At 47.2% G+C, this 13371-nt stretch overlaps 1 protein-coding gene across 13 annotated transcripts in view; it reads left to right on the top strand.

Annotated features, from left to right (window-relative positions):
- DTNB (dystrobrevin beta) overlaps window positions 1-13371 on the top strand; it is a 230043-nt gene that overhangs the window by 63641 nt on the left and 153031 nt on the right. For 12 of the 13 annotated variants that reach the window (XR_008465325.1, XR_008465327.1, XR_008465324.1 and 9 more), the window contains one exon: window positions 12761-12885. Coding sequence is in view for 8 of the 13 variants with exons in the window: in XM_054194714.1 (XP_054050689.1) it covers window positions 12761-12885 (125 nt within the window). In the remaining 5 variants the exon portion in view is untranslated. Of the gene's footprint in view, window positions 1-2663; window positions 3354-12760; window positions 12886-13371 lie in introns of those variants that run through there. The other variant, XR_008465328.1, reaches the window with a different exon arrangement.

Genomic DNA, 13371 nt, shown 5'->3' on the forward strand with positions numbered 1-13371 from the left:
GACTTAAAGCTGGCAATACCTCCCTGGAAAGGTAAACCAGCTGGCATGAACGCTGTGCTGAGCAATGGATCTATCTTTAAAGATAGTAGTTCTTTAAGAGAAAGATTTAGTATTGTCATTGTCCTGACAATTGTAAATATACGCCCTGAAAACTCTTAACTAAAAAGCCTTAAAGAAACTATGAGAAATAACACTCAGTTGGATGACTGTATGATAATCACATCTCAAGAAATAATAGATAATTTTAGATATAAAACCCTATTTTATGGCAAAAGATTAAGCCCAACCTTTTACTTATTCAAAGCGAAGTTCAAATGATAATTGGATCATAATTAGTAATTATCTTCGTGAGGAAGAGTCATTATAGCATTACTGTTTAATTTGGAAAATTGGGGTTTAATACCATTCAGTAGTTGGAAGGCGAAGACAGGAAAATTCAACCTTAAATATTGTCCTTTTTTAACCATGTGGGTAATAAACTTCTGGAATGCTTAATCCGAACTGCCAGTAGATTATTATCCCCGTAAGTATATCTAAATCCAGTCTGCATCCTTTAATATAAAGACGTTACTAAATAGTAGCTCTGACTCTAACGGGGCTGTTTTCTCCTGAAGTCTCCGAGCTGTGAGTCGGGTCAGATGGACTCTGCCCTGTTCTAGGACCCATCTTGGTTCGGTGTTCACTTCTGAGCCATTTGGTTCTTACTAGAACAAGCTGATTTTAAGATGTAATGTGGATTGGAGGAGTGGGAAGCTGTAGAAATGGAAAAGGAGGCTATTCGGGCTATCGCTCTTCTGGTAAACACAACACTGTCCTTGTCGCGTGGTCTGAGCCACGGCACCGTCGGAGCGATCCCCGGTTTTAGCAGTGCCCAAACGGTGCTCTCCCAAGAAGCTCCAAAGGGAAGGGTAGGAGCTGACACAGGCGAGGAACCATGAGAAACCAGAGGAACCACGTCTACTAGACGCTTTGCAGAGCAAGAATGCAGATTATCTGGCCCCAGGACCAGGCAGCGGCTCTGGAACCGTTTCCTTCCACGCCCTTCACGTAGAAGAGGGAATTGGACGTACAGAAGCAACGCTAAACAAAGCACGGACTGGAAGCAGAAGGTTACTGGAAACAGAATTAGGAAACAGAGTTTTTACAGAATAAATGGAAAGAACGTATGAAAGAAAATAATGCTAGTTGGGAACCTTGAAAGAGATTAGATTTGAATATCTTACCTAATGAAAACATCGATACATCAAAACAATTGGTCCAGAAGGCTGTTGAAGGAATTTTAGCAGCAGCCAAGTTGGCTGCCTTGTACAGCAACAAGGTGTAACTCGTACTAGTAAGAAACTGCGGCAGGAGGTGAGACGGAAGGGACACTTCCAAAAGGTGTGCGCCCTTTGTAGGGGGTTTGTGCCGTACAGCTGCTGAGCTGTGCCTGGGCCGGAGCCAAAAGAATAAAGGCACAAAGGGAGAAGGGAATATTTACATTTCTTGTTCAGCATTGTCGGAATCCAAATCAAAGAAAGGTGAAATTAAGAGGGTAAAGGTTGTCTAAAGGTGAAGCAAAGACAAAAAATGGAAATCAAGGATGAAAATGGAGAAGTTTGAGGGATTTTGAGCTTGGGGCAGTGTGGCTGGAGAGCTGCCTGGTGGAAAAGGCCCTGGGGGTTCTAATTGACAAGCGGCTGAAGATGAGCGAGCAGCGTGCCCAGGTGGCCGAGAGGGCCAATGGCATCCTGGCTTGTATTAGAAATGGTGTGACCAGCAGAAGGAGGGAGGTGATTGTCCCCCTGTACTCAGCACTGGTGAGGCCACACCTTGAGTATTGTGTCCAGTTCTGGGCACCTCAATACGAGAGAGATCTCGAGGTGCTGGAGCGAGGGCAGAGGAGGGCAACGAAGCTGGTGAAGGGCCTGGAGAATAAATCTGATGAGGAGCGATTGAAGGAGCTGGGACTGTTTAGTTTGAGGAAGAGGAGGCTGAGGGGAGACCTCATCACTCTCTACAACTACTTGAAAGGCCATTGTAGAGAGGTTGGTGCCGGTCTCTTCTCCCAGGTAATTAGCGATAGAACAAGAGGGAATGGGTTCAAGCTGCAGCAGGGTAGGTTTAGGCTGGACATTAGGAACAAATTCTTCCCAGAAAGAGTGGTCAGACACTGGAATAGGCTGCCCAGGGAGGTGGTGGAGTCACCATCCCTGGATGTCTTTAAGGGTCGTTTAGATGTGGTGTTGGGGGATATGGTGTAGGGGAGAACTCTGTAGAGTGGGGTTGATGGTTGGGCTCGATGATCCCAAGGGTCTTTTCCAACCTGAATGATTCCATGATTTTAGTAAGCAATAAGGCAATCATAAGGAGCATTTCTGCTCCTGTAGTTTAAAGTAATATTTCTGGCTCTAGCAACTTATGTCTGAGCCTTTTTAGCCATTTCCTGTTTTTTTTAAGCAACAAAGTATTTTTAAATGGACTAAAAAATTCAGGGATATATAAAATACTACTCCAGACTGGGTCGTCTCCTGTCAACTGAGCATGGAAGAGGGATCTCTTGAGAGAGAGGTCTTTTACATATTTTTTCTTTTAATCTTTTGTAACTTTTGCAAGTCTTGTGTGTTGATTGTATGAAAATTGAAAATTGAGTCTTTCTTAATTTAAAAAAAACCATCCCATAGTTTTGGATGCGGCCTGTATTGCTCGTTCAATGAGAGACAGTGCCATCCACGTCGGGGGATCTCAAGTGTCTTCTTCACATCAGTCTTCAGGAGGACACTTCTGCCTTCACCCGCCGGGTGACCAGTACTGCTGGTGCAGGGACAAAGCTGGACCTCAAAAACATGAAGAACATCTGGCAAAGGGAATTAATTTAAAGCTGTCTGTTCTGGGTCACTTACATTTTCAGAAAAGATGCAGTTGAGTACAGAAAACTGCGAAGTTCTCAGGTGGGACCAAGCAGCCCCAAAGTTCCATGGAGGATCCGTGGCTGGGGAGCAGTTCTGCAGAGGACGGGCTGGGGAATGCGGTCGCTTCTGACCTGAACATGCATCAGCAATGCCAGAACGCTGTGGAAACGCTGTACTGGAGTCTAGGAAGGACGACGAGACTGCAAAATGTGCATCGCAACGCTTTCGTTCTACTCGGCGCCGGTGCAGCTTCAGCTGGACCAGCACGACCTACTTACGTGTGTACTCAGCAATCACGTCTTGATTCCTGCTGACCAGATCCGCAGCGCTTAGCTGGTACTCTGATGCAATAAAAAAAGAAATTTATTTTTCCTGGGCTTTCAATCCAGCCAGGTCTAGTTCAGGCTTGTATGGCGTATTTTCAGAGTTTTGGAGCCCTGAGACCCACAATAAGCATTAATAGTAAGTATTTTCAGAAGGTTCTTTTTCCTGAAATTCTAAAGTGCCTTTGATAATTTTTTGATACTATAAATCACATAGTATTTTGATTTTATGTCTGTGTATATATATAAACATATATATTACGATAGGGATTTTTTTATATATATATATATATATGTAAGTTCATGTAGAAACCTTTATTTGAAAGAGATTTTGCTGCATGAACATGCTGCTTGTTGGGGCCTGTTTGGGGGGGAGAAAAAAACTTCAAACACTTTCCAAATTATTCCTTCTGGCCTATTTCAATTTTTTTTTTTTTATTAAATAGCATTAAACAGTGATTCATTTAGTTATGTACACGCAGCAGAACTGAAAATCAAATTGCTTATTTTGAAAGCCTGTAGATTAGTCACTGTTCATTCTGTTTGTTTATTTTTTTTAGTCTGCTAAACTTTAGCAGTCGCTGTCATCTATACATTTCAGGTGAAATGTTAAAATAGCCAAGTTTCCCTAAAGGCTCATGCCCTAGGGAATAATTTTTGATGGATTATTTTCAACTGTAGTTGAGTTAGAATGCGCTTCCTGCTATAAATAATGGAATGTTTGTTATTTATAACCGCGCCGAACATGGTGGCTTTGGAGTAGGTCTCAACAAACGCAGCACATGTTTAGTCGTTTCTATAGTGATAATATCTATGGCTTCCGCTGGAAAGTCGTTACGCTGGGTACTAATCGAATCGAAAACAAAAGACAGACCCTTTTATCTACCCAGTTAAAGGCTGGCAATACTGTAAGTAGCTGTTAATAAGATTTTGCTCTCAGAATTACATCTCTCATATTTCTGGTTCATTTCATTTCCCATTTAGACTACCTTAAAGTTATTAAAAATTTTTGAACATGTTTTTGTTCAGCCCCCCCCTCCCCGCCCCCCCAGAAACAAGCCGAAAGGGAACAGGGTAGTCAATAGCGTGCGCTGCACCCCTGTCACGTTGCTGTCCATGTGTGGACTCCGCCATGGCCTGGGCTCCTCTTCCCAGAGGAGAAGCCCCCTTCCCACCGCGGGTTTCCCAGCAGAGGGCACGCCGCCCTCGCACAGCGACTTCTCCCGTGTCCTGCGTGTGCGTGGCGCTCCCTCCGCTCACCCCGCTGCCTTCCTTCTGCTGAGCCCGCCGGGCTGCTCAGCACCGCTCGACGCTCGGAGGGGAGGGAGGGTTCTCTGTGCACTCACTTCCAGAATTATTTTTGCTTGTTTACCCATTTTCAGCGTAGAAGGGTGGTGATGCTGCCTTACTGCGTGTTCCTAGCCTGGGCAGTTTGTGCTATTACAGGAAATATCAGTAAAATGAGGCAGATCATAGAATCACGGAACGGTTTGGGTGGGAAGGGACCTTCAAAGCCCCCCCAGTGCCACCCCCTGCCCTGGGCAGGGACACCTCCCACCAGCCCAGGTTGCTCCAAGCCCCGGCCAACCTGGCCTTGAACCCCTCCAGGGATGGGGCAGCCACAGCTTCTCTGGGCAACCTGGGCCAGGGGCTCACCACCCTCACAGCAAAGAATTTCTTCCCAATATCTCATCCAAATCTCCCCTCTTCCAGTGTAAAACCCTTTCCCTCGTCCTGTCGCTCCACTCCTTGATAAAGATATTGGAGGGGAGGGGGGAAAGAGAGAGAGAAATGGATAACTTTAAAACCTCAATTTTCAAACAAGTGTCCTTGCCAACAAGGCTTCAATTCATTTTTTTAATTACCTACAAATTTCTAAGCCCATTGTATCGAGTGTTTACAAGACCCTTTTGGTTGAGGTGGGTGTGATTATAAATAGGCAATTAGAAAAAGGTAGAAAGTTAACTTTTGGTAAGGTAGTTTGTAGTTTCCAGCTTTTTAATTCCACGGTGGAAGTAGTTTTGTTATGTCTTAACAGTTGCAGCCTTTGCTAGAAGGCAGAGACAGGATCTGCAACCCAGGAGGCTGGGGCTCCAGGAAGCCTCCCTTGAATGGTTGTTCCTAGTACTTAAAATGGCTTTTATTTATAAAATTTATTTATAGATTGTTGCATACATATGCAGGCATGGCTACATAAGTGGTATTTTGCTCATGCTGTATTTGTAAATGAGTTGGATAGAAAGAGGATTGTTTATTAAATGAAAATGCAGAGTCCAGGACAGTCCTCGAGTGGTGTGTCAATGATACATTTACTGAAAGAACCCAACCCGAGGGCTCGGTGCGCACCGGATTGTGAGTGGGGATGAGTGTCCCAGGGAGAGGGATTCAATGGTTAATAGGGAAGGTATTTTAACCTTGCCTTGTGGCTACTCAAGTGGAATGTCAAACCACCTGAAGAGTGTACAGGGTAGAGCAGGGGCTTCGCCAGCCTTTTGTGTTACAAAAGAGAACAAACATCCCAGCCTCTCGGAAGTATTTATTAGAAGGATTTATTGTACTTTTGGTTTGAGCTTTCTCTGGAACCTGGAGAAGCCAGATGTGCTTGCTGGTAGGTAGACGCCGTTTTGGATGGTGAAAACTGTGTTTGAGCACTGCCACTTGTGGAGTAGCCGCTGAGGAATGCGGCTCTGCAGGTTCCTGCGGAAAGACGGCTTTCATAATCGCCACCTCATCTGGTCTGACCTCCGGTTCTTGTTTGGTCGAAAAATTTGATTAAAATGGATCATCTAGAAAGTGGTGGTGGGAGTGGTGTTCCAGAAAGAGCTGGGGATGTCTGGATTCACACATAATTCCGTAGTCCCCCCCTGACTCTGAGCTTTGTGGGTGTTTCAGAGGATAAGAACCCAAAAACGTAAATGTCAAATAACCAGCTCCGAAGGAGGGGGATCCAGTGGGATGTCTAGTAACCACATACTGGACTGTAACTACATAGAACCTTCATTGATTCCTTAAACACTTACGGTAACTGGTGGCAAATGCTTCTCACAAGTCTCATTATTCTGTGCATGACAAATAAGAAGCAGAAACCATTTCTTTTGAATATTTATTGGTAAATTGGGGAAAAAGGTAAGTATCCTCCACGGATAGGTCTAGATATGTAAAAGACTGAGAGAGTTTGCTGGAGAAGGAATCTCAGAAAGGCTGTAGAATTTAAAAAGATAGGATCATAGGATGTGTTGGGTTGGAAGGGACCTTTAAAGGTCGAGATTTGTCATGCTGAAGAGCAGGAGTTTTGCAAGAAGCGCTGCAGTTGTTCCTCGCTGATGCACTCAAAACTGCAAAGCGCTGCTGGCACCTGCGTCTCATGAACCTTTGGGAATAATGCGGAGAAGAAACCTTTCGTGACCGCCTTGGCAGTAAAAGGGGAAAGAGAACGGCTATATGACTTAACAGTTTGGAGGAATACCTGGCTCCAGGAAAGTCTCTGAAGCCTCGTGTGCAGATAAAGAGCACTTAGTTGTGTGCGTGGCTTTTTTTGGCCCATCAGCCGCAGCTACGGCCAGGCTGATGTCGTGGGCACAGTGGTGCGAATCCCACTGAGTTATGTACGTGCCCGTTGGGAAGGAAACCAGGACGGCTTGGCATCTGGGCTTCCCCGGGAGCGTGGGGCTGGAGCCCGGGGCAGGCAGAGCCTTCTTGGCTGGTGTCTGTAGCAGAAGGAAATGTCGAAAGCCTCTGAAAGTAAAGGCACAGCAGACTGTTTTCCTGGCTAAAGGTGAAGATAAGTAAGACTGTAAATTGGTCTCTGGGATGCGTGAAACCTTTTTCAAAGTCTCAAATTCTTTATTACTTTTAACTACTAATTTGGAGTTGAAATTTATTAATACCGGGGATTTTACAGTAGCACATCCAAGTTCCAAACTAATTGAGATTCTGTTGTGACAGAAGTTACAGATACTTCATAAAACAGTGTGTGCCCCCAGCTACGTACAAATAGAGATTAAAGTCAGGAAGAAAAGAGATGAAGAGCTGGGGAGGCAGAAGATGGTGAAAATACAGTAGTGCTAGTGATGGGCAAGTGGGTGGTGATCTCTGGGGAGGCTCACGGTGGTGGTGTCATGGTGGGGAAGGGGGTGGGGGTGTTTGTGGGTTTGCAGTGGTGGGGAAGGGGATGGTGGTGTTTGTGGGTTTGCGGTGGTGGTGGTGGGGAAGGGGATGGTGGTGTTTGTGGGTTTGCGGTGGTGGTGGTGGGGAAGGGGATGGTGGTGTTTGTGGGTTTGCGGTGGTGGTGGGGAAGGGGATGGTGGTGTTTGTGGGTTTGCGGTGGTGGGGAAGGGGATGGTGGTGTTTGCGGGTTTGTGGTGGTGGTGGGGAAGGGGGTGGTGGTATTTGTGGGTTTGCGGTGGTGGTGGTGGGGAAGGGGATGGTGGTATTTGTGGGTTTGCGGTGGTGGTGGGGAAGGGGGTGGTGGTATTTGTGGGTTTGTGGTGGTGGTGGTGGGGAAGGGGATGGTGGTGTTTGTGGGTTTGCGGTGGTGGCGGTGGTGGGGAAGGGGATGGTGGTGTTTGTGGTGGTGGTGGGGAAGGGGATGGTGGTGTTTGTGGGTTTGCGGTGGTGGTGGGGAAGGGGATGGTGGTGTTTGTGGGTTTGCAGTGCTGGTGTCGGTGGTGGATGGGAGGATGATGTTACTCCGGGGCTTTCTGTTTATGTTTTCCCCTTTTTGTTTGAAGGGGAGAGTAGAGTATCCCGTCTTTGCCGAATGGGATGCTCTCCCCTTAGAGACGATCTCAAACGAGCAGGAGGTCGAGATTAGCAACACTGACGAGAGAGAGGTGGTTTTTCTTAGAAATGTCTGAAGTAGAACTCAGCTAATTGGAAGGAAACCAGCTATTTCTCAGGGGGACGAGACACCCAGAGGAGGTGCACTGGCCGGGGAAGCAGCGTGCTCGTTCTGCCCGCTCCGCTGCGCCGAGAAACACTATCAAAAAGTTGGGATCAATGGAAATTATCTTTCCCCTATAATTTTCGGAAAGTGATTCTGCAGCAGTGGCTCCGTTGTGCAGCGTTCTAGACAGCACTGCGTTTGTTTGACAAAATAAATGGTGGCGGAGCACAATAGGATAGAGTGTTTGTTGCCACAATGGGAAAAAGCCTGTAAAATAGCCCAAAAATACTGCAAAGAAGAGGTCGCACAAAAGGCACGCTGAGAATAGATGGTCTCTGCAGAAGCCAAAAGATGAACAGGGTAAAGTAGGAAATACTCTAAAAGAAGAAGTGGAGAACAAATTGAGAGAGAAATAAATGTGGAAATTTTCAACATGTAGAAGAATTAATTGAGGGAAACTAGAATTTTACTTTTGGTATCACATTTGTGTGCACAATTTAAATTTCACTGTGGACTTGTGAACTTGGTTCTATTAAGAACTGATATAAAGATTGGATTGTGTTTTTCATGGGATTTTGGAATAATTAAAGGCTGATGACCATCTGCAGAACCTTTCGCCATGCACTTCAGCACTGTTTGCAGGGATCATCCATTGATTGCAATCTACCAGGTTTTCTCAACACATGGAAAGAAAAAGAGAAAAGAAACCCCTCAGCTCACCATCAGTAAGTCTTTAGCACTCCCTGTTTAGTGAATGGGTCAGCTGAGGTGCTGCTTGACAGAGCTCCCTGCAGGAGACTCACTCGCCTCAGGCAGTTAATTGTCTCCACATCCTTCCTACTGAAGCCCTTCTTGGTGAGAGGAGATAAAAATCTTAGACCCATCACAAGATTTTTGCAGTGGTACTTGGACAGGGCCGGGACTTTCTCTCTGCAAAGCCACAGCTAATATGTTGGGAAGGTGATCGCCCTTTTCACCTGGGATCTGAAGGTGGTTTGACGCGTGCTCTCCATGCCCTTCGTGCATTCTGCTGCCTTACAGGTTGGATCTGTGGGCTGGTGGATCAAAATTACAGAGTCTGAAAGGAATTAGGCTGTAACATATTGAATAATTGGTTTAATTTCTGAAAGGGTGTGCTCTTAATACGGTAACCAGGCCAGAATACGCGTTGTGAAGCAGTGTTAGATGCTGGTGGAGGTTGGGACTGGAATCGACTGTAGCTACCACTGGAATCGTCTCTGACGTACTCCGGGGAAGGACATGATCATGAGTAATTCTTTTTTCCCCAGACTACACTCATCACGGGTTCAGAGGCAGCCTCCATCCATGGTTTATAGAGTTCTCAGTTACCTTTGGCTTTGAGGTAGTTGAAGGAGAAGAGTAAATCTTCGGTTAAGAACCAGCTATATTCTCACAGCATCCAGCTTATCTTTCTTTTCTCATTTGAAAGGAATTTTTCTCTTTTTTCATTGTTTTTCAATTGATATTAGTAGTTTACTTTACACTTAAAATGCGTCCTGATCTACTACAAACCACGTAAATCCACAGAGGGAGCAACTTCCCCACGCGCAGGTTCTCCACTCAAAAAAGCCTTTATTGCCTGTTTTCTGTTGCTGAGCCAAGAGGCCCAGAGTTGAAGATTCTCACTGGTTTACTAATTACTAATTGTTTTTTTCATTGTTAGTAAATATTAGTAATTGTTAGTAACTGCTAGTTACTAATTTATATTAACTGTAGCTGTATGTGTAACTCCTGTCCTGGGCAGCCTTGCCTCCTGCTTAAATCAGCGTTAATCTGAATTTTAATTTGAATGTGCCTTGATAATTGGTCCTAATTCTGCTTTGGAACGTCTTACAGGAGCATTAAAAGTTTACATAGGAGTAATTAGCCACTAGGTTACACATACATGGACCGCCGGTGAGTTAGATCAGAAAACCAGAACTGCCGGCTTATTTCTGAGCTCTCGTAAAAGCATTCTCTGGCCTCCCACATCACTGGCATGAGTTCAGTGGATGTAATAACATTTCAAGACTTAACTTGGACTTAAAACACATTGTAAGCGCATGACTCAGGCCAGCTATCCATCCTTGTGTGTTTGGCAACGCTTGTCACCAGGCTTTCAGTCTTCCTTAGATGGTCCCAGCACAGTTGCTCCCGTGAGGTTAGTTAGCACAACCAGGACAATTTGTGAAAGAAAATAAAGAAACCGGTCATTCACTTCTATCTTAACACTACGTTTCACCTTGGCTTTGCCCATAATCAACAAAAAAATTTGGAAGTTGTCTTTTAAAAGCGATTGCCTTGGCAGAGGACAGAGGGGGGGCAGAGCACCGGCTTCCTTGTGGTTGGGCTGGATGGGGATGGTTATGGACCTGCTGCTGCCACGGCTTCCTCATGGTTGGGGTGGATGGGGATGGTTATGGACCTGCTCCTGCCACGGCTTCCTCGTGGTTGGGGTGGATGGGGATGGTTATCGACCTGCTCCTGCCGTGGCTTCCTCATGGTTGGGCTGGATGGGGATGGTTATTGATCTGCTCCTGCCGTGGCTTCCTCGTGGTTGGGGTGATGGGGATGGTTGTGGACCTGCTCCTGCCGTGGCTTCCTTGTGGTTGGGCTGGATGGGGATGGTTATGGACCTGCTGCTGCCATGGCTTCCTCGTGGTTGGGGTGATGGGGATGGTTATGGACCTGCTCCTGCCATGGCTTCCTCGTGGTTGGGCTGGATGGGGATGGTTATGGACCTGCTCCTGCCACGGCTTCCTCGTGGTTGGGCTGGATGGGGATGGTTATGGACCTGCTGCTGCCGTGGCTTCCTCGTGGTTGGGCTGGATGGGGATGGTTATTGATCTGCTCCTGCCATGGCTTCCTCGTGGTTGGGCTGGATGGGGATGGTTATGGACCTGCTCCTGCCACGGCTTCCTCGTGGTTGGGCTGAATGGGGATGGTTATGGACCTGCTCCTGCCACGGCTTCCTCGTGGTTGGGGTGGATGGGGATGGTTATCGACCTGCTCCTGCCATGGCTTCCTCATGGTTGGGGTGGATGGGGATGGTTATCGACCTGCTCCTGCCGTGGCTTCCTCGTGGTTGGGGTGATGGGGATGGTTATTGATCTGCTCCTGCCGTGGCTTCCTCGTGGTTGGGGTGATGGGGATGGTTGTGGACCTGCTCCTGCCGTGGCTTCCTTGTGGTTGGGCTGGATGGGGATGGTTATGGACCTGCTCCTGCCGTGGCTTCCTCGTGGTTGGGCTGGATGGGGATGGTTATTGATCTGCTCCTGCCATGGCTTCCTCGTGGTTGGGCTGGATGGGGATGGTTATGGACCTGCTCCTGCCACGGCTTCCTCATGGTTGGGCTGGATGGGGATGGTTATGGACCTGCTGCTGCCGTGGCTTCCTCGTGGTTGGGCTGGATGGGGATGGTTATGGACCTGCTCCTGCCGTGGCTTCCTCGTGGTTGGGCTGGATGGGGATGGTTGTGGACCTGCTCCTGCCGTGGCTTCCTCGTGGTTCGGCTGGATGGGGATGGTTATGGACCTGCTGCTGCCGTGGCTTCCTCGTGGTTGGGGTGATGGGGATGGTTATTGATCTGCTCCTGCCATGGCTTCCTCGTGGTTGGGCTGGATGGGGATGGTTATGGACCTGCTCCTGCCGTGGCTTCCTCGTGGTTGGGGTGGATGGGGATGGTTATGGACCTGCTCCTGCCACGGCTTCCTCGTGGTTGGGCTGGATGGGGATGGTTATGGACCTGCTCCTGCCACGGCTTCCTCGTGGTTGGGCTGGATGGGGATGGTTATGGACCTGCTCCTGCCACGGCTTCCTCGTGGTTGGGCTGGATGGGGATGGTTATGGACCTGCTCCTGCCATGGCTTCCTTGTGGTTGGGCTGGATGGGGATGGTTATGGACCTGCTGCTGCCGTGGCTTCCTCGTGGTTGGGCTGGATGGGGATGGTTATGGACCTGCTCCTGCCATGGCTTCCTCGTGGTTGGGCTGGATGGGGATGGTTATGGACCTGCTCCTGCCACGGCTTCCTCGTGGTTGGGCTGGATGGGGATGGTTATGGACCTGCTCCTGCCACGGCTTCCTCGTGGTTGGGCTGGATGGGGATGGTTATGGACCTGCTCCTGCCATGGCTTCCTCGTGGTTGGGCTGGATGGGGATGGTTATGGACCTGCTCCTGCCACGGCTTCCTCGTGGTTGGGCTGGATGGGGATGGTTATGGACCTGCTCCTGCCATGGCTTCCTCGTGGTTGGGGTGGATGGGGATGGTTATGGACCTGCTCCTGCCCCAGCTCCTGTCATCCTCCCCTCCCAGTACAGCGCCTTTGTTGACGAGACCTTGTGAGTGAGCGTAAGAAATCCCTTAATAGGATACGTTGCCCCTTGATTTAATTCCTGATAGGAATACCAGACAATTGGCTTATTCCTTGGTCTTACATACTTTTGTTAAACTATTTTCAATATTATAGCACCAAAAGCCCCCATGAAACTTGTTCACTTAGGTTAGTTTCTGTACTAATTTCTTAGGTATGCTATAATGTAAATGGATAGTTCTGATTATTCTAGTACTATGCATTTTTTACTCTTCTCTGTTATCTTATTGCACATATTTCCCTGCTCTTCCTAATAGTCAACTCATTTTTGTCATTCTTTTCAAAACCAGAAATCACCTGCAAAGAAGCTGAGCCATGCAATTAGTAAATCCCTCGGTTGCGTACCAAGTAGAGAACCACCTCGCCCTGTATTTCCTGAGCAGCCAGAAAAGCCACTTGATCTTGCACATATAGTGTGAGTATCTATTTTCATCTATTTTTCACTTAATCAATGATACAAAGCAAGGTATTTGTGGCCGTGTTTGACTTCGGAAAAGGCTAGCAAAAAGGATTTTTGCTTGGGTTAGAATTATAGAGCTGCAATGCTGTAATTGTGTGTTTCTCTGAAAAATTATTTGAAGGATACTGTTTTGTAAAGAATATCTTGTTAACGAGAGAAGGGATACAGAGCATGTTTCTGTGCAGTTGAGCTAAGGCCTGGCTGTGTTTTCCACTCGCATCTATTGGCATTTCAAAGTACCTTTTGCTCGTCACCGTATTGGATCAGACTCTATTTTTTCATTTATTGCAGATTAAAATTGTATAAACAAAGAAGTTAATGCTGCCTAACACTAGCAGTAGCGGGGCTTAGCTCGTCCAACCCATGGAATGGTTCTGAGGAAATACCATTGTGCTGGTGCTGGTCTGAACAGACTGGAAATCAGTCTGCTTCCCCAATTTG

Source organism: Rissa tridactyla, chromosome 3 (genome assembly GCF_028500815.1).
Source record: "Rissa tridactyla isolate bRisTri1 chromosome 3, bRisTri1.patW.cur.20221130, whole genome shotgun sequence".
NCBI classification, from domain to species: Eukaryota; Metazoa; Chordata; class Aves; order Charadriiformes; family Laridae; genus Rissa; species Rissa tridactyla.